Below are 23,466 nucleotides of genomic sequence, written 5' to 3' on the forward strand. Positions count from 1 at the left end.
CACAGAACCTGTTCCACGAAAAGCAAAACAGAGAGAGAAGAAAGATTAGAGACAAAACGAGAGAGAGAAAGTGAAAGGGAGAGAGTAGAGGTCCCACAGCTGAGTGTCCGGCATCACCTTGATCAGAAGAGCGCCGGCGAATCGACCGGTGAGAGTGACCTCCTCCTCCAAACTTTGTCAAGACAGCTGACGCGAAGAGGTGAAACATGGCCTAGATCGTCCGATCTAGGACTTTCTTAGCAAATCCGAGACTGTGAGCTAATAAAGCAAGTGTAAAGGGACCGAATCGTGGTCTGCTGGTGGTTCAGAAATTCAACTTTGGCCTTTGACGACAAAGATCGGTGGTTTGGCATTTGCATTGAGTCGGCCTTCAAAATCCCATCGCCGGAGCCGGTAGACCCTACCAGTGCATTTCCCCATGGCAAACGGCCATTCAAGTCGGTTCATTCCGATCATTTTAAGGTTAAATTCATGATTTGACTGATTGGAATGGATAGAATGCTTTGAGGTCTAATCTGGTTATTAGATAAGCTAGTTTAGGTTAGTTTTAGGTCATGATTTTCGGCTTAGGAACCGTCCTAGTGGTGGTTCAATGGCGGTCTAATGGGAGCTGATAGTTAGAAGGTGACTAGGGGAAGATTTAGGGCTGTTTACGGTGGTCAGAACACTGGCGGAAGGTCATCGGAGCGGCAGCCAAAGTAGCGGTGGAAGTAGGATACCATAGGTGTTTGGTGCACATGAAATGCTCGACAAAATGCCAAAAAGAAAGTGGAAAAGAACGGCGCCGTTTGGCACTGTCCCCGCCGGCTCAGGTCGGTCCAACTTGGTCGGACCGGTCTGAACCAGTTCGGTTATTTTCGGGAATAAAAAATTCGATAAAAAATAATAAAAATTAATAAAATTACAAAAATTCATAAAAATCAGAAAATCATAAAATTTTAGAAATTTCGGGAAAATTCAAGAAAAATCCAGAAAATCCAGGAAAATTCCAGAAAATTCAGAAAAATCTAGAAAATTCAGAAAAATTCAGGAAATTCAGGAAAATTCCAGGAAATCCATGGAAATCAGAAAATTTCCAGAAAAAACCAGAAAAATTAGAAAATTTCCCAAAAACAAGAAAAATTAGAACAAAAATTCAGAAATTTCATAAAAGTGTAAAAAGAAATCGAAAAAAAAATTGGAAAATTATAAAAATCAAAATTTGGATTTCTGGGAAGTGAGAAAATCAAATAAAACTTTTCTTGAAAAAAATCAAAAATTAAAAATTAAAAATTCCAAAAATTCACAGAATGACTTAGAATACTTGTGGCCACTTATTTTGAGTGAAATTAGATTTTTTTTGGGTGCACGAGTGGTACTTTTGAAGACTCCTTAGTTTAGGGATGAAAAGAGGCTTAACCCCTAAAAAACCCTAAAATCCCAAAAACCAGCACAATCCTTAAAATGAACAAGCCTCTAGGGCTTCACTAGGTTTTGTTTGTTTTGATTGATTTTCCTTTTAGGGATAATATTAGGATTGCTGGTTGTGATTTGAATTGGTTCCACATTTCCTTATTGATTGATTCCTCTTCATTTGGAATGGTTAGAATTAGTGGATAGACCTCGAGAAATCGCATGACTCGTTAGACATTTTGAATCGTTTTAAGTACTGAAAGGGCGTTAGGGATTTCGGTATAGGGACCGTTAACGTAATTATGTCCCCCTACCCATGAAATCTCTAGTTCGCAGCAATCGGGATGGTTCTCTCCTATCTAGATTCGGTTTCTAGTCAATCATTAAGGACTAGTGGCGACTCCAAAACGAAACATAAGCTAAATAGAAAACAAAATAACAAGTACCCGCTGTCTCGTGAGATATGGTCAGGGAGATACCCTCGTTCATTTAATAATAAAACATCTTATCATTCATAATGAACGAAAATACCTTATAGCGCGCTCCGGTAAGGAAAAGCCCGGCACAACAAAGAAGTGGAAAGGGCATCATCTTATAGAGCTAGCTTTTGAATGTTTTGTCTTGACTATAAGATTGTTTAAATAGAATATCTATGATATGTTCGCTATTAAAAGGCCAAGACAGAAGAAGGGCTCGAGAAAAATTACTCGGAAATAGGTAGCAAATGCCATTATACAAACCTATACAATCCATTCGAGAAGAGTAATATTTATTACATATAATTCCAGAACTAGTACTTTAATAAGCATGTAATTACACGTTAGACCATGAGAAGTTGTTGTTGCTGTTGTTGTTTAGCTTCGATCATGATTCCTTCCTTCATCCTACGAATGAACTCGTCGAACTTCTTGTCCAACTCCTCTGCCGTCATCACATTATTCCCATCGTTGTAATCTTCACTTGTTTCATCCTCTCTCTCCCCTCCACATTCATCTAGTTCCTCGTTGCCGTCGGAATCAGATATTGAAACTATGTTTCCGGCTTCCAAAGTCGAAAAATGGATATTATCTTCTTGTTCTTCTTCTCTGTCGTCGTCATCGTCGTCTTTTGCACATCCTTCTGCGTGAAAGCACACGTTTCCTATTTCTACTTCGACCACGCAGTCATCATGATTATTGTTGTTATTATTCAACGTTTTCCCTTCTTCTTCAAGGGCGAAATCTTCATGCGCAACGTCAGGGAAAACTCTGTCATCGATGTCCGTGGTGAGCAACTTATTCTCCATCATGTACAAGGTCTCTTTGGGAGGCTCTTTATGGCTAGTGCCGCGCCGGGACCTGGTCTTGGTGCCGATAAAGCCCGAGTTCTTTGCGAGGAAGACGAGGATGCCATTGCAGAGGAGGAAGATGTAGTTCTTGTCGACGGCGTGGGTGACGAGGCGGAGCGGGAATGTGGAGAGGTGGAAGTGCCACGGTTGGAGGAAAGAGAGGAAATTGGAGGTCGAGAACAACAGCGAGAACACAGAGATGGAGAGTAACAGCTTTGTGAGCTTCTTTAGGAATTGAGAATTTGTGAAACGACTCAGCTTTTGATGGTTAGTTTGGTCCATCTTTATCTTGTTTGGTGCTCAAGTTGAGATGGAGAGAGAGAGAGTTTGTGCGTATGCGTAGAGACTATTTGAATAGGGTTTGAGAGAAGATAATAATAAGAGCATATCTTATAGAGCAGAAATGAAATTATATGAAGTTTGCTTGGTGTGGGAGTCCATATTTATAGGCAGGGATAAAGTTGTAGGTCCATGTCTCAGCTCGATTTTTATTCTACACGCCTCTAGAAGAAAAGGGACAAGATATAGGTGTCATCCACTCGATAACTATGAAAGAATGCAGAGAGGAATTTATTTTAAATGTGAGACAAAATGAATCTAGGTTAATCGTGTTTACCATAGGGAACTTCTTTTCGATATATATATAAAACAGGATAATACTGAAGCGATTTAATTTGTCTGAGGTCTGATGACTCTTTATATGTAGTATTGAAAAGTAGGTAAAAACTTGGTCAGGTCTAGGCCAACCCCATTTTAGGTCGACTTTTTGTTAAAAATGTGTTACTTGACAGTACATGTGATGATTTACATGAAAAAATTAGTAAAAGAAAACTTCTCCTCTCTCTCCCCCCACCCCTTTCCCTCCACTCCTCAACCAGCCTTACTACAGTCGCCGCCGCCAAGCTATGGCCTCATTGTTTCCAAGTCTATCATGTCGTCTCCACTGCCACTATGCCGGTGCCTTCCTTCTCCAATTCTGTGGATTGCCGCCGGCAACGAAGGAAACCCACACATCTGGTCTCTGGATCTCGTCAATGCCAAGTCGACACACGAGCTAGTCATGGTAGCGGCGGAGAGAGAGAGAGAGAGAGAGATGATGGGGGTAGGGTGTGGTGAAGGGAGGATATCTGGTGATATGAAAAATAAAAGGCACAGTTGTCACGCATTATTTTTCTAATAGAGGGCGTGTGTAAAGTTGGGCACGCCTAAGCATATTGAGTTAACAAAATTTCAGGCACGTCGTAAATAATTAAAATAGCACTTTCATTGGTCGAAGATTGTCGGATGGAATGATCTCACAATTAATTTCTACCGGAAGAAGAAGCTCGAAGTGAGGACATTAATGTATTCCTTGATAGGTGTTCGAATTAAAGATGGCCAAGGATCAAGATTGCAAATGTTGAGAGGTTTCCTCTTTGTTTGACCAATGAGAACTTTCCACCCTTCACGTAAAGCTCAAAATTCAGCTCAATGTTAGGCAAGAATTATTATTTGTGCACACCAATTCTCTTTTTTTATATTTATGGTCTGGGTTCGACTACAACTTTCTGGATCTCCATCATTGACAGCCGGGAAGTTGGGATCATTGAATGATGAGAGAGAAGTCTTACGTTATAAGCATTAGCATGTAATTAATTAAGTCATCGAAGAAACTTTTTCGATCAATGAGTATTTCGGATTATGGGTGAAACCAATGAGGATTGAATCATTATTGCAGCTTTGAGTTTAATGTAATCAGTTGAGATTTGCATGTTGGGTCAGCTTTGATGTTGAGCCTTGTGCTCTAAGAATGTATGATTGATCCTTACCATATGCTAACCAGTGGCATACAAAATCTTTGTTTGTGTAAAATTGATATGTGTGTTTTAGTATAAATTATTAGTTAGATTATATCATTTTCACATGAATCTTCTTCTGTCGATAAAATAAAAATGCAGATCTTGATTTATATTATAAATTAATGAAAATATAGAGACTTGACAACCGTTGGAAAATTCCTAATTGTCCAACATATGACACATGCAAATTTTATATGTAATTATCAATATTATTGTAATATTAAGAGAAAATAACGAAATACCTTCCAAGTAAATAGTTAATAGAATGAGCTACAATAAAAATATGAGATTTTTCAATAATTGCTAATTTGCAACATTAAGCTCATTAAGAGTAATCTTTTTTGTTAAACAAAACTCATATTATTTAATGAGTTAGAGCATAAAACCTAGTTGGAAGCAAAATGAGTGAGGAGTGCAAGAAAAGTACTCCTTACAAGAAGAAGGATCAAATGATTGCAAATTAGATCCTATGCGCTACCATTAGATACAGTTCTTAAGGAAGTACTTGTTATAATGTATTTAATAGTTGGCAACTCATGCGTTGCACGAGCTTAATAGTTTTCCCAATTTTAAAATGATTTTTTAAACTTTTAACAGAAAGATGTTAACCATTACTTTCATTTGCTATAAATTTTCTCTTTCATAAATAATAACATTAATATTTTTCAATGTAGATATTTTCTCTTTTTTTAGTTTCAAGAAACCTTAGTAGAAAATTTCAGTTTCATTATATTTCCATATTTTATTTGTGTCGGAACTGACAAACACTTATTAGTCGTCCAAGATTCACAACTATATGCAAAGCAAATTGTTCACTATTTAACGGTGATTTTACCACCAAGGTTGCTATGGTAAAGGGATCACCCGTCTTCCGCAAAGTCACAAGTTCGATTGACATTGAGCAAACAGCTTGTGCTGCGCTGCCTACTTGTGGCATACGTTGCATGAAGAGACTTCTTGTTCGCTAGATCTTGATGGGGTTGCAGTGCGGGCTCATCAATACCAATCTTAGACTTTTGGGTCACGGATGTGCGAAGTAGTTATGGCGCAATTTGGACATTCTATAATGGGTATGAACTCTTAAAATAACCCTTAGAGAAAGTCACATGCACTGATCGCCCCTGCCCGCCCTTTAGCCGAAAAAAAAAAAATTCAGTAATGAGTTTCCTCCGATTATGCGCGGAACATGGGCTAAAAACACACTTGTTTATCGGCGTAATGATCTTTTCTTGTGCACAATCAACATATAAAGCAAGTTATTGACATGTAGCAGACAATATCATTTGTATGAACTCCATGCACATAACACCAGATCCACGTATCATGTAGTAGAAAAATGCAAGCGAAGGGCAACTAAATAAATGAAAAAAGCACCAAAAAGCCAATAGATGTAATTTCAAATGGCCAAAAAACACTGTCACCCTACATTAATGCCACAACCTCACCTAAAAACCTCACTCTTTAGTAAAAGGGGTATGTCGCCTGGATATTAAAAAGAAAACACCAACAAAAATATTAAAAAGAGGTTATTAAATCTTTCGTATCAAATGATGAGTTTGGTATCAAAAAAAAAATTTAAAACTTTTTTTCAATAAACAGACAAATCATCTAAAAAATTTGATCCAGTCGTTCCAAAAAGGTAAAATGACACAAACGGTTCTTGAACTTTGGCCCAATATGCAATATGGTCCATCAACTTTTAATTTGTTCAATGTCATCCATGAACTTTAATCCAATGTGCAATGTGATCCCTAAATTTTTAATTTGTTCAATGTCATCCCTGAACTTTTGGTACATGTTCAATTCAGTCCCTGAATTAATAAAAATCTTTAATGTAGTCCTTCCATTAATTCAAGTTCAAGGACTATATAGAACATGCATCAAAAGTCTAAGGACCACAATGAATAAATTAAAAGTTTAGGGATCAAATTAAACATTAGGCTAAAGTTTGGGGACTACATTGAACAAATTAAAAGTTTGGGGATCAACTTATATATTAAGCAAAAATTCAGGGACTATTTGTGTCATTATCCCTTTCAGGAAGATTGAAAAGATGAGCATTGGGAATCTTCCTACTTTTTGCTTGTTTTACACGGTACATATACTCCCTCCTTGACAAATGTTCAAGCATAGGAAACAATCTTTATGCTTTGACAACAATGTGTGGATCAAAGTGGGTTAAATGCAGCATTTCCATAGTTCCATAACATGCTAATTGTACCAAATTGAAAGGAAAAGAAAACATTTAGGTCAAAAAAATTAAAGAAAACTTGTCCTTTGGGAAAAAATCGTGGCTGGCTGTTGCCGTAGCTTGTCAACTTTGGAATGAAGAAAGCTAGAGGGAATTTTTCCACTTCTTTCACATCAAGGCCCTTTATTCGGATTCCCTCAAGCTCTTAACCGTTCCATAGTTTCTCCCAAAGTTATTTTGTCCTTTTCATGGATCAAAGTGACTTTACCAAAAGTTATGCGCATTCACATTTTTGCCTAACTTGTGAAAAAAGACAAGGTAGCATTATTATGGAATGTTTTGATATGTGCAACTTTTTTGTAGGAAAAGTTGAAACTATTTTCAATCTCTATACTTTCACAACTTTTTCTAATAAAGTCTTTGTGCTTTTAATTTTTCTAATCGGGTCACTCTACTAGTATTACATAAAATGTTTGATCAAGTCCCTTCAGCACCGAATCAAGCTAAATTTAGCTGACTTGACCATCAAAGGATATCGAAGCTTGATGTGTATTAAGTATTGCCATCCATGGTGCATAGTGAATGGGTTGGAGATCAGCACACCGAGCCAACAAAAAGAGTTAAGTGTGCTCAATATCCACGCGTCATGGTGGGTGTCCACAAAGCCAATATTTAATTTACGTCACACTTTGGCATCCTAAGCAGATGGACTTGATTGTACATGATGGATTTGATTGGACAATTTGTGTAAGGGATGTCATAAGGTCCATGTCCATGGAATTTTATGTGGATTTGCAGATGGGCCTCACTGTACATGACTTTTCCATTGAGCCCAAAAGCCTTTTAGCTTGGGCTGCTTAGCGCTTCAAGGATTGCACCTTTCTTCCTTCTCTCTCCCCTGCTCTAACAATGGGCTATTTTGCATTTGGGACTTCATTAATACCTGATTTATCCTCCTTTCCATGCACGTTAGGTAATTACTTTAAGGGTTAATACCGTAAAACTGATATATTTGTGATAAATTTACTCTTCGTTATTTTCCGTTAAATTGAATTAATACAAAAAAAATCATAAATTGTTACACCTACGACAAACGGAGGGTAAAACATAAAATTGGCACATCAGTCAACTGTCGTGTGTCATTTAACAAAGCAATTTGACAGTAAAATTTAACGGAAATAAACTAAGGGTAAATTTGTCACATGTGTATCAGTTTTGGGTTTTTAGTGGTCAAAATATTAGTTTGGGATAAAATTATCACAGCTGTATCAGTTTAGGGTTTTTCGTGGTATTAATCGTTACTTTAAACGTGTTTGATTCAACATACGTTGAATCTTTTTCCAATAGGTTGACCGTGAATTGTGTGGGTGGACAAAAGAGTCCAATGACTATGAGGGACACTTATCAAATGGATGTGTTGGGTCGGGTTGAAAATGGTCCAACTTAAATTAACTCATCTAACCCGTTTTGATCAATTTTCACGTAATACAATTCTAGTGACCCAACCCATATTACTAAAACACTTCCATATTTAATCAAATTTAGAAAAACTCATACCCAAACTGCGATGAGAGCACGAAGTGAGTAAGTGCGAGAATAAGTGAGGGCGAGAGAGAGTTATAGAGATGGGTTGGATCTAAATAAGTTGTGAAGAGTTCTTTTAAATATAACTTGGGAAGAGTGGAAATGCGATGTTCTCAATGGGAAGTGAAGGTTGAACTAAACCACCTTACGATTGATTTTATGTTCTTCTTATTATGTTATAATCCGTCACACTATTTCTACAAATGGAATTAATAAAATAAAATTTACTCCCATTAGGACCTCAAAAAAAAAAGCAATTTTGGCCCCTAAAGTATTAGCCATTTTGATTCCGAAACTGCTTTTAAAAAGGTACTAATTCCCTAAAAAGCCCTCAACTTTTAGTTCAGTGTCGATTTTGTCCCGAATTTTTTTTTGTAACATAAAAAATCCCTAACTTTCACTTTAGTCCCAAATTAGTCTACACATCTAAAAATCGCCACTGATTTTTTCAGTATTATTAAAATTAGGAGGGTGATGTTGTTCCTTACAAGGTGAGAGTGTTGATGAAAATGCAATGAACTTCTAACTGGTTCTAATGTCGATAATTTTGAGTAAACTAGAGGCGATTTTTGGTCGTGTGGGCAGATTTTGGACTAAAACTAAAGTTGAGGATTTTTTACGAGACAAAAAAAAGTTTGAGATAAAAGTGAGACTTGACTTAAAGTTTGTAGTTTTTTAGGGAATTAGGCCCTTAACAAAGCCCAAAGTTAGAACCAAATGTGTGTTTACTTTGACTTTAGTAGGGAAAATTATCCAAAAAGTCAAGAACCTATTATACTTTTGCTAATTCAGTCATAAACTTTTCAATTTTGCCAATTGAGTCTTAAACTTTTTTACGATTTGCCAATTAACTCAATTCGATTAATTTTGGCCGAAAATCACTGACGTGGACTCCAACCGTCCTATGTGGCACAGATGGCGCTAACATGGACAATTTTTACTAATATTTAATATTTTCCAATTATTTATTTATTTTCTTATTTTCTTTTCTTCTCTTTTCCTTCTTTTCTTTTTTCTTTTTTCTTTTTCACTTTTTCTCTTCTTTTCATTAATTAATATTTCAAACGTGTAATGCGGATGCTTTTTTTGCTAGTAGATGTGTGCAACACCTTCATATTGTTAATCCAAATATTTCGTAAAAAAGGAGATTAGTGTTTTAATTGTCAATGCTTTTACATACACGCAATACATGTGCACTTTTGTTAATATAAAGCAAGAGAACTCCTATAGAGATAACAACCCATTTTTCTCGCTAGACATGTATAATCAATAATTTTGTAAAGGGGCTTTTCTCACTCATCTTTTGATTTAGACATTTCATTTTTTGTGTTTTGACCATACTATCACCTGTGGGGCAGTGATCTTTATTTTTTTTAATTATTTGGTCCTTTTTTTTCTTTGTGGGGCTCACTTTCCTTTTTTTTTTCTTTCTTTCCACGAGCTCTTGCAAATCGTCTTTATATTTTCTCTCGGGCAGGCCATTCTTTTCTTTCTACGCTTCCCACTCCTTCGTCTTCTTCCACAAATCTATCCTACATCTGCAATCCCCAAAAGAACTACTTACTTTAGCAATCCGCGCCTTTCTCATTTGCTATCTGAAGTATGGTTCTGACAAAAGCTTGTTTTTTCTACCTTTTAGGTTTTATTGGTCTCGAATAATGCTCATTCCGGTCGTTTCCGAGTGTTTCTTGATATATTTTCTTGGAAGTGAATTTGAGTTTTGGATCGTGCAAATGCTTGATCTTGTGTTTCATCCTTCGCTTAGAGCGTAATGTGCACTAAAACAGTGTTTATGAATTAATTGCGTAGTTGTTTTGTAATCTGTAGTGTACTTGTATCTTATAGACTTTTGCTTCCTTTGGTTTAGTTTCTTATTATCGTTTTCATAAGTTCTTCATCATTAGTTTTGGGATGTTGTTGTTGCTTCTCATTAATTAACTCATTGAAAATAATGATGCAAAAAATGCTTAATTTGGTTATTTGATTTTGGGGGACTGAGGTTATCTAATTTGTTTGACAGCAATGGAGGCCAAAGGCAATTGGCAAGAGCAGAGAATTAAGACGTTAAAAGCGTGAAAAGAAAGAAGGAGAAGGAAAGTGGAACCCGCAAGTTAAAAAATGAAACAAAATAAAAAGAGTTAACCAAATGATAAAATAAATCACCACAGAAGTGGTGGGTCCCATAAATAATAGTATGGTCAAAACACAAAAGATGGGAGTATCTAATAAGCGAAAAAAAAGAAACAAAATAAAAGGAGTTGACCAAATAATAAAATAAATCACCACAGAAATCGTGGGCCCCGTAAATGATAATATGATCAAAACACAAAAAAAGATAGAAGTGCCTATGTCAAATGAGAAGTGGAAAAAACACAACACTTTTGTAAATATTCTCTTAATGGATAAATATGTAGTAAACAATTGTATTGTATCTCTAACGTATTATAGTTATTAAATTTGAATCTTTATTATTTCACAAGAAACCCTACCAAGAAAGTATAACTCTTGAAATATTTTTGTCTTTCACATGTGTATAAAATGTTCATATCGTCTCAATAATTTATTTCCATTAATTAATATTTCAAATATCTTAATGACGTGATTTCGTAAAATCTTTTAATTTTTTTTTTATATATACGCAATGTTTGTCCTTGACATAAAACTTCTAGTTTTACAAATTATGGTTTGTGATACTACATCAGAATAATTATTATGTTAACATCTCAATTGATAATATGAAATATTCAAAGGACCTATAGTCGCAACTTTATCGGATGACATTAAGGCTCCGTTTGTTTAACGGAAAACAACTTCCAAGAAAGCATTTTCCGGGTTTTCCGATGTTCGTTTCATGGAAAATACACTAACCATAGAAAACATTTTCCATCAAAAGGTAAAACACCTTCAAAAGCGGGGAAAATGTTTTCCTCTTTTCAAAAAGAGGAAAACATTTTCCCCTTTCCCTCTTTGACCCTTAAGTGACCCTCGAGCGGCACCGATCTGGTGAGTCCGAGCATCGCCGCCCTTAGGCGACGCCCGAGCTCACCTGTGGCCGGTCGCCGGCCTTTGCCGTGGCCAGCGACCGGAGAAGAAGGTCCAACAAAAAAAGAAAAAGAAAAGAAAAAATGAAAAAGAAAAAGAAAAAGAAAAGAAAAAAGGTAATTAAAAATATATTTAAAAAATAAAAAAAGTGGCGTTTGTTTCGCAGAAAATATAACGTTTCTAGAAAATACTTTCCAGGAATTTTGCAGGAAAATGACATGATTTTTTGGTATTCGGCTAAAATCTAAAAAAGACTCGGAAAATATTTTCCGCCGTTTGGTATGGAAAATCAACAATTTTCCTCCATACACTACTTTTAATAATTTTTTATTTTTTAAAATCGAATTTTTAATTATCATTTTTCTTTTCTTTCTCTTTTTGACCTTCTTCTCTGGCTAGTCGCCAGCCACGGTGAAGGTCGACGACCGGCCATAGGTGAGCTCGAATCTCACCAAAGGGCGACAAGGCTTGGGTCTCGCCAGATTTGCGACGCTCGCCAGATGCGAGCGAGCGAGCCGCCAACTTGTGAGCTCGAGGTCTTGCAAATCGCAGTCTGGCGAGCTTGCTTGTTGACTTTTGGCGAGGCTTCGAGCCTCATTGATTTGGTGAGATCTGAGCCTCGCTGCCCTCTGGTGACGCTTGAACTCGCCTATGGCCGATGCCGGCCTTCGCTGTGGCTGGCGACCGGTCGGAGGAGAAGGTCAAAAAGAGAAAGAAAAGAAAAAAAAAGAAAAAAGAAATATAAGTATAAATAATAAAAAATTAGAATTTTAAAAATAAAAAATAAAATAATTAAAATGAATGGTGAAAGAATGAGGAAGAGGAAAACATTTTCGTCACTTTTCAAGGTGATTTTTCCATTGAGGGAAAATGTTTTTCTCGATTAGTTTATTTTCCGTGAAATGAATGTCGGAAATCCAGAAAACATTAACAGAGCCTAATATAAAAGTTATTTCCCAATGTAGTCTTTAAATATTAATTACCAAACAGTCATTGCTTATGACGAAAACAGTTCAGTCGAGTTATTTTTTATCAAGGCAACCTTCTTAGGGGTAGCATTTTCAGACTCATCTATCGAGTCTAGGCAATTATTTCACATCTTGCTATGTTTGGAAGCACATAGAGGAAAAGAGTGTAATGAAAATGCTCACTAACTTTAAATTTTTGGGAAAGTACGGAAAACACTCACTGTTTTTCACACAATAGCCATTTACACATCTACTTTTGAAAATACCCAATGCATACCTTAGTTTCACCGTTGAAGACCATTTTGCGCCTTCGCTTCAGTTATCTTTGTACCTATTTATATTCACGACAACGCCATTTTCTTTCCAGAAAACTGCCCATTTCCAAACTCGAAACTCGCACACCCACAAAAAAAACACTCAAAATGAGTTTGTAAGGAGGGGTAATTCAAAAAAATATGTAACAATAGAGGTATGAGAATAGTAGTTGTAAAAATAGAGGTACGTATGTAATCACTCAAAACCAAAAAAATCAACCGTCTAGCCCGTAAAATATGTAAAAATACAGGTATATGTTTTTTTCCCCATTTTTCCCAATTTCGCAAACATAAAAGAGAGAGAAAAGAAAAGAGCGAATAAATGAGGGCAAAGAGAAGAATTGCATACGTCGGTGGAAGTGAGGCCGCGAATGATAACCATTCTATTTCAGAAATCAATTTCTGGTGTTGATACCTAAATTTTGGCGACCCAGTTAGTCGTTCGTTGCATAAAAAATTAGGGATCGATCCCGGTCCCCAGACAAACAATTAGTTAAATTGCATGTAGATTAGGAGCATTTGAATTAGTATTTAGGCTTATATAATTGCATTTGCATTAGACCGCGGCGAATGGACTTGAGTGAATGATTCCGAGCTTAATTGGACTAAGCCTGCGGCGGCCGAAATCATGTGTATCAAGTTAGGAAAATTTGATGAAAATTTGAAGCAATAAAGCTTGATATTATCAAGATTTTGGTCACATAGCAAATAAGAAAGAAACAATCGGCATAATTCCCGTGATATTTGTAAGATTAACTATTTGAGGGAATAAATAGTTCAGAGGAAGATTTAGCCAACAAAGGGAATATTTTATAAAAGGAAAGAAAGAAAAGAAAATGCTCTTGGTTCAAGCAAAGAGGAAATATAGACATCATATATTTGGCTCGGCAGAAAGACATACATGACCTCAATCAAAAGATATTCGCATGGAATCAGTCAGCCAGGGAAAGAAATAATTGATTTGGAAAAAAGAATATATGAGAAGGTCAGTTCCCATTCGGTATAAATAGACCATCGCTTAGCCAAAAGTGGGGGGCTTCAAAATTCACAGCCAAACGAGAATGTGAGAAAGAGAGAATCGGCACACAAAAGGAGAGACCCACGTTCTCCACTGCGAGAGAAAGATAAAAAGAAAAGTCAAAGAAGAAGGGAAGTGAGAAGAGAACGAGCATCCTCCTTCGAGGTTTTCAATTGACGGAGCCGCCCCAGGAAGCCTTCTGCTGTTGTCTTAGTTTCACCGCATGTCGTCCAAAAGTTTCCACTTCTCGACGCGGCGCTCTTCATTGTCATCGTGACAAGCTAGTCCACACCGTGGGCCTTTACCGCGACGCCCTCCCCTCACCGAGCAGAGCACCTCCAGTTGTGCTACACGTCCCTGTGTGTTCTTTGTTTTGCAGGTCACTAACCAACCAGCCGAGCAATCTGCCATCGGTCCCTTAGCCGTGAGCCAAAGTCCACACCAAGTAGCCAAGCTAGCGACTATCCTTGGTCGCAAACCACCGTCCGCCGGTCCAAACTTGGAAAGTAAATATTCGAATTAGGTAAACAGCTCATGTAATTTGACTTTCGAGTATATTGTTTCCTTGTTTGAAGTATTGCAATCTTGTGTGAATTTTTGAGTGATATTATCGTATCCGTTAAGTTCTCGAATAACCTTTAAATTAAGAATTGTTTCCTAATTTCATAACGTGCTATGGTTGACAATCCGATCTCCCGCCCGAGATATGATTCGCAATCGCACAGAAAATCGTCAATCTGATCTCCCGCTCGAGATATGATTCGCGATTGTGCGGAAGATTGGCCAATCCGATTCTCATGCCCGATATATGATTCGTCAATCTATTGTTTCTAAATTTAAATGGATATGGATAATATTGCTTGTGATTGGGTGTCGTATTCATTTCATTGTTATTTCTTTCCGTCTTTTGTTTTAATTGAATTAATTGTCTTTCCATAAAAAATACAAAAAAGATTAGGTAAAATTTGAGTAGATAATATAATGCATGTTTAGGATAAATTTTGATTATTTTCTTTGAATAGATTAGATTCTTTTCTTAGATTTTATTTTTACATGTTTAAATTAGGTTAATTATTTATTCCGAATTTAAATTAAAAGATATAAAAAATACCACGTGCATGTCATATTAGAGTAGTTGCATATTAATTAATTCTCGTCATTAGAAATCTCACATCTAAGTTCATTTGCGTGTCACATTAGAGATAGTGCATTTAATTGTTGTTAGAATTAGAACATTTAAATAAATCGTATGTCGCATGTCATACTAGACGTATAATGCATTGCATAAAGTTTAGTTTTCGTTAAATTAGAGAAAACCCTAAAAAAGATTTGAGTGAAATTGCGTATTAATTAGAAATCATATTACGATTGTCAATGTAATTTTCTAACTAACATTGCAGATGTTTTCGCTGCTTTGAGGTAAGTCCCTGTCTTGCAATTATTTATTGCTTCGCATTATTAAGTGTTATATAATTGGTTGCGCACCCGCATGATTACCTCGCATGTTAGTGAATAGATTTAAAATTAATCCGAGCTGCCTTCAAATATTTTTTTGAAATAAAAGAGAAAAGGTACCGAAAGGGTATTAGAGTAATCTAGTGTAACCAAGGCCCTGAATCCATAATCTCTGGTTCGTAGGAGTAAAGTAATTCTCCCAATACTTTACTTGAATTTTTAATCGATTCACCAAAAAATAGATTAGTGACGACTCCTGATTGAAATGATTTGCATGTTAATAACTTAAACCTTAAGTCGCAAATTGGTAAGGGCTTGGGAGAGCCCGAGTTAGGCCTAGACTTAATAATCTATTAGCCAAATTCTTAGGTGGTGCACTCCGAGTGTAGGTCGCGACATCTGGCTTCTATTTCTGTTCCTGGACGAGTTTCTAAGCAAAAAAAATACGTTTGATAATGACATAAAATTTCTGTTTCTGGAACAAAAATTCGTTTGATAATAGCATAAAATTTCAATTTCCTAAAACAGAAATTCATTTAATAACATAGTTCTCAAATACCACATCACCTTACAAGAGCTAACATAGGAAATCCTCAAATACAAAATAATGGAAATAAATTACATAAGTCGAAAATAGAATTTCATGGAATCTCTGCCATATAATGATCCCTTGCCATTTTATTGGCAATACTTTTCCCTAAGCATGTTCATCTCGGTTCCTTCCCTGGTCGATGTATCGTCCGTAACCTCATCTTGTGTAGGTCCAAACTCGTAATTCGGATCTCCATATAGGGAAAAGTTCTTATCCATCTTGTCTTGATCACGGATGTAATTATGGATAACACAACATGCAATTACAACACGTGCTTGCTTTCGAATTGTAAATGAAGGCACGCTTCTCAAGACGAAGAAGCGATTCTTTAATGCTCAAAATGATCTCTTAATGACATTCCTTAGTGAAGAATGCCTATAGTTGAACAATTTTCTTGCTGTTCTTGGCCGTCTTGCTCTACCCCTATAATCATTTAGATGATAATGTTTACCTTTGAAAGGAGTTAAAAATCCTGGAGTTGCTGCATAACCAGAATCTACCATGTAGTATTTGCCTATAACAAGGTATTCATTTATTGGTCATGATTTGCAATCGCAATCCAATCATAAAGAAAATTACTGCTTAAAGAACAAGCAAATACCTAGTGGTGGTCGAGGAAATTCCAAGTGAGGAGTCTCGAGTGCTGCCGAGAGCACCCGACAATCGTTGGTAGAACCTTCCCAACCAGCATACACAAAAGTAAATTTCATATCAAATGAATAAACACACAACACATTCTGAGTGGTAATTCCTTTCCTGCCTCTAAATGGGATCTGCTTCTCCACAGGTACAAAAGCATGAACATGAGTGCCATCAATAGCACCTACGTAACCCTGTCATTTTATCAAAGACTAGTATTATACATTATTATCAACAAAATAAAATTGATGGTGTAAAGGAATGTGTGAGAATCCTACCTTAAAGTAATGTTTATAGTTAGGATCCATAAGAATCTCCTCTAGGACGACATTAAAGGAAGGGGGTACAATAACCTTTCTTGCCAGTTTGAGAACTGCTTTCAACACTATAGTAAAGTACTTACTGATAGTTTGTCCCGAATGTTGGAATCTCTCACATAAATCTCTATTCAAGTTCTTGTGACAAATCATGGACAAGAAAATCCCAATTTATTCATCTACCCTAATATGTCGACTATCTTCCAACCAATCTTTTGCCTTCATAAAATCACAAAGGTTGAGAAAGATATGTCGGCCTAATACCCTAAAAAACCTCGAACTTTAGCTTTTGTCCCAATTTTACCTTTTGTCTATAAAAAACCTTTAACTTTAGGTCATGTCCCAATTCTACCCTAAACTATTTTTTATCCCATAAAACCCCCAAACTTTAGGGGCGCGCATGGTAACCATTCTGGTTCTGTCCAGAACTGGTTTTTTGTTCCCGGAATCAGTTTTGGACCAGAAACCCGTTTGGTAACGTAATTTTATTTTTCTATTTCCGGGACAAGTTTTGTCCCAGAACCGGTTCTGAAACCAGAAATCAGAACCTAAAAAAAGTTGGTTTTTCGTTTCTTGAACAAAACTCAGAACCATTTCTGAGGAACTCATTCTCTTCAAAACATCTGTCTCTCGTCTCCTCTCATCTCTCTCTCTCTCTAATCTGCCCGTCTCTCTCTGTACTCTCTCCGTCGCCGTTGAGAGGAAGCCAGGCCGCTCGTTCGCTCGCTCCGACCGAGAGGAAGCCAGGGCCGCTCGCTCGCTCGCTCCTGCTCCACGTAAGCTCCGATCCTGCCCTGCATCTCCTCTCATCTCTCTCTTTTCTGGATTTGGAAGTCGCCGTGATCGGGGGGGTCAGCTTCGGCCTCGCCGTGGCCCAGATCTGGGCGACGGCGAGGTGGACCGCCGGCCATGGCGAGGCCGCTCGGCCTCGCCCAGGTCTGGCCGTCGACCTCGCCATGGCCCAGATCTGGGCGATGGCGAGGTCGACCGCCGGCCATGGCGAGGCCGCTCGGCCTCCCCCACCGAGCGGCCTCGCCATGGCCGCCGGTCGACCTCGCCATCGCCCGGATCCGGGCGACGGCGAGGTCGACCGCCGGCATTTCACCATTTCCATGGAGGTTTTTTCCCCCTTTTTTTTTTGTTCGTTTAATTTCGGAATGGGTGCGTGCGAACGAGGTTGATGTCTCGAAAAGTCGCCGGTTTTTTTACGTGGTGGGTTTTTGCTCGCGCGCAGGGCCTTCATATCTCCTGCAGGAAGAAAGATCGTGAAAGAGATCACCCCTCCTCCCAGGAGTCTCGGCGTCCGTTGCTTTCCCTCGGTCAGTTTGGGAAAAATTCGGTTGTTTTTAGTGTTTGATTCGGGGGCTGATGCTGTCGTGATTGCTTTGTATGTGTCCCCTGTTTTTTCAGTTGATTGAATTGCTGTCGTGGGATTTTAGAGTGTAACATGATCTGTTGGGCGTTCGCAAGTCAAGGCGATCGAAGCGAACTTTGTGACATCGGTCTTCTCTTACTTCAGTGGATATCAGATAAAGCTGATGCTACAAGCATCAAGTTCGAATTTCACTTGAATAGAACTTACTGATGGTGATCAAAAAGCCCGAACTATTTGTGTTCCTACGCAAGAAAATCACCTAGACCAATTTTGTTTTTAGGGGATGATGGAAAATCACCTAGACCGAGCTATATGCTTATGTTGATTCCTTTAGTTGCACCTTCAAAAAAGTCAGGTGATCGATTAGTATGCTATGTTTAAACCCACTGCTAAAAACCTGAACGAGCTATAATCACTCTATATTTGGAACTTTGTCCACATTGGATGCCCTGAGCATGTCTTCATCTGGTTGGGATTTGATGGTGTATTAGTTAGTTTGATTGGCTGTTGCCACTTAACTGTAAACCAATTTAACTTGATGAAATTGCTGATTATGCAGATTGTATATTCAGTTTACTTGTTTCGCTTGTGTGATGAGTTTGAGACAATGTAAAAATGTGAAAACTCCTTTTGCACTTTCGAACAGCAATGTGATCTTAAGCTTCGGAACCACGAGAGAGCAACAAACGTAATCCTCCTTTTGTTTTCCTGGATAAAAATCATTGGGTGTAGTCAACTTGGTAGTGTTATCTCCTAGGTGATCATGCGGTTTAGTTTCGGGATTTTATTTTTTGCAATTTTGTTGCGAACTAGAGTTCTGGTCGCTCTCACTACTGCAAGTGAAGTCTATTTGAAATTTGGTGTGATTTTCAACGGTCGGTTTTCTTTGTTTATCCCCTTTGTTGTAGTTTGCACTAGTAGCAACTTGTCATCTATGCTTCGTTGTTTACAAGGACATCCAAGTCTTTTACCGGTGAATTCCGTTTTACTTATCTTATAGAAAATATAAACAAGAAGAAAAAGTTGGCTTTATGTGCAAAAGTTATTACTAGCTGCCATTGCAGAACTCTATTTGCCGCTGTAACTTTCATATGGTGCTGTTCTTATGGCATGTGAACCTTATTGAATTTCAAGAATGCTGAAATATGATTGATGACTAGTACTATGCCATTTTCTCTCTTATACTTTTCTGCATTTGAATTGGTACACCATATGATGTGCTTCATTTGATGTTCAACCAGTTAAGGGTAAATGGCATCTCAAAAAGAGACATTTGTGGCAAAGTGGACTGAGCCTTTAACCAATTTGCTTGTAAGCTTAATGGTTGAAGAGGTAAAAAGAGGAAATCGCACCACTACTACCTACAACAAAGTAGGATGGAATAACATAGTTACCGAGTTCAATAAACAAACAACACTCCAGTTTACTGTAGTTCAGTTGAAGAACAGGACAAACAAATTGAGGAGACAGTATGGGAGTTATAAGAAGCTTCTTTCACAATCTGGATTTGGATGGGATCATGTTAACAAAACGGTTATTGTGGAGGATCCAAGTGTATGGGATGATCACATCAAGGTATCAGTTTACTTGGGTCATTTTGTTCTTATTGTGGATGTATGTTTCGATTATGTTGCTGACGTATGTCACTATTTTTTAAATTGCATGATAACATCGAATGGGCTAAATTCCGAAAGGATGGGTTTCCTCAATATCCCGATCTGTGTATCGTGTTTGGCGATACATATGCTACTGGGGATTACGCAGTAGGAAATGCAGAATACTTGGTGGTGTCGGAGGGGGAAGACGATGGTAGTGGTGGTGACAATGGTGGTGGTGCTTTGGTAGGTGATCCAAACGAACTTAGTGATGGAGTCTTCACACCTGACGTGAGTGCCACACAAGTTCGTGAGAATCACAAGTTGGATAGGACTCCAAATTCCAAGAGGAGGAGAAAGAGTAGCACATATGATATTGCTGGCACCTGCAAAGCCATTCAAGATATGATCAAGTCCAAGGCGAGTCAATCAACAAGTGGCTCCATCACCTCACATGTCCCCCCACCCAAGAACCCCTACTCCATGGGAGCCGTGGTTGCCATCTTAAATGACATGCTTGACTTAGAGCAAAATCTTTACAACAAAGCTATGAACCAAGCATGCCTTAGTGCCAACTGGAGAGAGGGTTTCGTCCTATCTTTACCTGAAAGGAGACGCGGTCTTCTTGAATCTCTTTGAATAGATGTTGAGAACTACGATGACTTTTTCATGTTTGCTTTATTTTCACTTAATGACTTGTGTCCTTGAGATACTTTGGTTTGTTTTTATTTATGGAACTATGATGTCTTTGGTTTGTTTTTAATTATGCAACTATGATGACGTGGCTATTGTTAATTATGGAACTATGATGACGTTGTGACTACTGTTGATTCCTGACTTATTTGTTGTGTTTGTGTTCTTCGTGCGAGGGCATAGGTAATATGGAGGGGGTTGAAAGTAGCAGCAATAATGGTCCAATAGCATCAGTTGAACCAATTGAACAGGTCTTCGATGATTTTGAACTTAATATACTGAAAGCATGGATGTGTACTGTTTCGGTGAACATGTCTATGCACACGAGAGAACCTATTAGGGACAGTAAATTGTCAGGGCCTGAATGGATAAGAGAGATTCTTTATGGACATTCAGATAGGATATATGAAACTTTTCGAATGGAGAGGCATGTTTTTCTCAACCTTTGTGATTTAATGAAGGCGAGGGGTTGGTTGGCAGATAGTCGATATATTAGGGTAGACGAACAAGTTGGGATATTTTTATCTATGATTTCTCACAAGAACTCGAATAGAGATTTATGTGAGAGATTCCAACATTTGGGACAAACTATCAGCAAGTACTTTGCTAAAGTGTTGCAAGCAGTTCTGAATTTGGCAAGAGAAATTATCGTACCACCTTCATTTGATGTTGTCCCAGAAGAAATTCTTATCAATCCTAAATATAATCCTTACTTTAAGGTAGGATTTGCATACATTCCTTTACACCGTCATTTACATTTTATTGATAATCTTGTATAATGCTAGTCTTTGCTGAAATGACAGGGCTGCATAGGCGCTATTGATGGCACTCACATTCATGCTTCTGTACCAGTGTCGAAACAGATCCCATTTAGAGGCAGGAAAGGAATTACCACTCAAAATGTGATGTGTGTTTGTTCATTTGATATGAAATTTACATTTGTGTATGCTGGTTGGGAAGGTTCTGCCAACGATTGTCGGGTGCTCTCGGCAGCACTCGAGACACATCGCTTACAATTTCCTCGACCTCCACCAGGTATTTGCTTGTTTTTCATGGGATAATTTTCTGTATAATTGTATTGCATTTGCGAATCATGATCAATATATGAATACCTTTTGCTAGGCAAATACTACGTGGTAGATTCTGGTTATGCTGCAGCTCCGGGATTTTTGACTCCTTTCAAAGGGGAACGGTATCATATTAATGATTTTAGGGGTAGAGTGAGGCAGGCAACAACAGCAAGAGAATTATTCAACCATAGGCATTCTTCACTAAGGAATGTTATTGAGAGATCATTTGCGGTGTTAAAGAATCGCTTTTTCATTTTGAGACACATGCCTTCATTTTCAATTCAAAAGCAGTCATGTATTGTAATTGCATGTTGTGCTATTCATAATTACATCCGTGATCAAGACAAGATGGATAAGAACTTTTCTCAATATGGTGATTCAGAATATCCGTTTGGAAATGCACAAGATGAGGTTATTGACGATACATCGACTGAGGAGGATATCGAGATCAACATGCTTAAGAAAAGAATTGCCAATCAATTGGCAATTGATAATAATATGGCGGAGATTCCATGAAAATGTGTTTCCGACTTTTCTAATGTATTTTCTTTATTTTGTATTTGAGGATTTTTTATGTTGGCTCTTGTAATGTGACGTGGTATTTTGGGATCTCCTATATTGGCTCTTGTAATGTGATGTGCTTGGTTTACTTTTCTCCATAAGCATTTGGGATATTATGAGGAACGATGCATACTCACAAATATTGAGAGCAAATATCGAGAGCGATGGTGGTTGAATGTTGAAGACCCTTTCCAGTGCTTGGCCATTTGCATTAATTTGACTGGAATTTGTGTGCGGGCATACGTAACGTTACGAATTTAACGTAAAATTAATTTTTTTTAGGTGTCGAAATAATTAAAAATATTAAAAATTTCAAAACTTCACGGAATGGCTTAGAATACTTGTGGCCACCCATTTCGAGAGAAATTTAATTTTTTTGAGATTCCCCAAAAAAATTAAAAAAATCAAAAATTTCAAAACTTCATAGAATGGCTTTGAATACCTGTGGCCACCCACTTTGAGCGAAATTTTAATTTTTTAGCTGTCGAAAAAAAATTAAAAAAAATAAAAAATTTCAAAACTTCTCAGAATGGCTTAAAATACCTGTGGCCACCCACTTTGAGTGAAATTTAATATTTTTATAGGTGACGAAATAAAAATTAAAAATGCAAAAAATCAAAAATACCATTTGGGCACCTCAAAAATTGTATATTTCACTCAAAGTGAGTGGTTAGAAGTATTCTAAATTATTATGTGAAGTTTTGAAATTTTTGATTTTTTATATTTTTTTTGCACCTAAAAAAATTTAAATTTCGCTCAAAGTAGGTGGCCACAGGTATTCTAAGCCATTCTGTGAAGTTTTGAAATTTTTCATTTTTTTATTTTTTGATTTTTTTTGCACCTAAAAAAATTTAAATTTCGCTCAAAGTGGGTGGCCACAGGTATTCTATAAGCCATTCTATGAAATTTTGAAATTTCTAATTTTTTTATTTTTTTTGGAAATCTCAAAAAAATTAAATTTCTCTTGAAATGATTGGCCACGGGTATTCTAAGCCATTCTGTGAAGTTTTGAAATTTTTAATTTTTTAAAATTTTTTTTGGGCATCCCAAAAAAATTAAAATTTACTCAAAAAGTGGGTGGCCATAGGTATTCTAAGCCATTTTGTGAAATTTTGAAATTTTTTTTATTTTTTATTTTTTTGGGCACCTCAAAAAATATAAATTTTACTCAAAGTAGGTGGCTATATGTATTCTAAGTAATTCTGTGAAGTTTTGAAATTTTTGATTTCTTGATTTTTTTTTGAAAAAATTAAACAAATTTCCTATTATCCCGAAATCTGAATTTTTTTTATTTTCTCGACATTTTGATGATTTTTTCTGGAATTTTTCAATTTTTTGGGATTTTTTGAATTTTTTTGAGATTTTTATGAATTTTTCGGAATTTTTAATTATTTTTATTCTATTTCTAAAAAAATGGATTTGTGTTCCTGGAAATAGAATTTTCTGTTGTTTATCAAACGGGTTTTTGTTTCAGGAAATAGAAATTTTGTGCTGT

General features: G+C 37.0%; 2 protein-coding genes and 1 long non-coding RNA gene across 3 annotated transcripts; all 3 read left to right on the plus strand.

The window, feature by feature from the left end:
- Positions 1 to 190: 190 nt before the first annotated feature.
- On the plus strand, positions 191 to 4,570 carry LOC130140780 (uncharacterized). Its single transcript, XR_008818776.1, has 2 exons — positions 191 to 437; positions 4,078 to 4,570. It is a non-coding gene; the product is annotated as an uncharacterized LOC130140780 (long non-coding RNA).
- A 14,680-nt stretch (positions 4,571 to 19,250) lies between these two features.
- LOC115666805 (uncharacterized) lies at positions 19,251 to 20,410 on the plus strand. The gene is made up of 2 exons (XM_030588459.2): positions 19,251 to 19,627; positions 19,717 to 20,410. Exons 1-2 carry the CDS (start codon positions 19,304 to 19,306, stop codon positions 20,284 to 20,286), a joined length of 894 nt encoding a protein of 297 aa, XP_030444319.2. The 5' UTR covers positions 19,251 to 19,303; the 3' UTR covers positions 20,287 to 20,410.
- Positions 20,411 to 20,528: 118 nt separating this feature from the next.
- LOC115666804 (uncharacterized) lies at positions 20,529 to 22,158 on the plus strand. Its single transcript, XM_030588458.2, has 3 exons — positions 20,529 to 21,059; positions 21,144 to 21,375; positions 21,463 to 22,158. The coding sequence occupies exons 1-3, from the start codon at positions 20,529 to 20,531 to the stop codon at positions 21,924 to 21,926; spliced, it is 1,227 nt and encodes a 408-aa protein (XP_030444318.2). The 3' UTR covers positions 21,927 to 22,158.
- The last annotated feature ends 1,308 nt before the right edge of the window (positions 22,159 to 23,466 follow it).

This window comes from Syzygium oleosum, unplaced genomic scaffold, assembly GCF_021117445.2.
Source record: "Syzygium oleosum isolate NSW1041296 unplaced genomic scaffold, Sole_v2.1 Sole_v2.22, whole genome shotgun sequence".
Classification (NCBI taxonomy): domain Eukaryota; kingdom Viridiplantae; phylum Streptophyta; class Magnoliopsida; order Myrtales; family Myrtaceae; genus Syzygium; species Syzygium oleosum.

What these genes read in the sequence shown, in the direction of transcription:
- LOC115666805 (XM_030588459.2), top strand. Translation starts at nt 19,304, where the DNA reads ATGGCATCTCAAAAAGAGACATTTGTGGCAAAGTGGACTGAGCCTTTA. An exon ending in TATGGGATGATCACATCAAG is followed by an intron (nt 19,628 to 19,716) that starts GTATCAGTTTAC and finishes TTTAAATTGCAT; the next exon opens with GATAACATCGAATGGGCTAA.
- LOC115666804 (XM_030588458.2), top strand. Translation starts at nt 20,529, where the DNA reads ATGGAGGGGGTTGAAAGTAGCAGCAATAATGGTCCAATAGCATCAGTT. An exon ending in AATATAATCCTTACTTTAAG is followed by an intron (nt 21,060 to 21,143) that starts GTAGGATTTGCA and finishes CTGAAATGACAG; the next exon opens with GGCTGCATAGGCGCTATTGA. An exon ending in ATTTCCTCGACCTCCACCAG is followed by an intron (nt 21,376 to 21,462) that starts GTATTTGCTTGT and finishes ACCTTTTGCTAG; the next exon opens with GCAAATACTACGTGGTAGAT.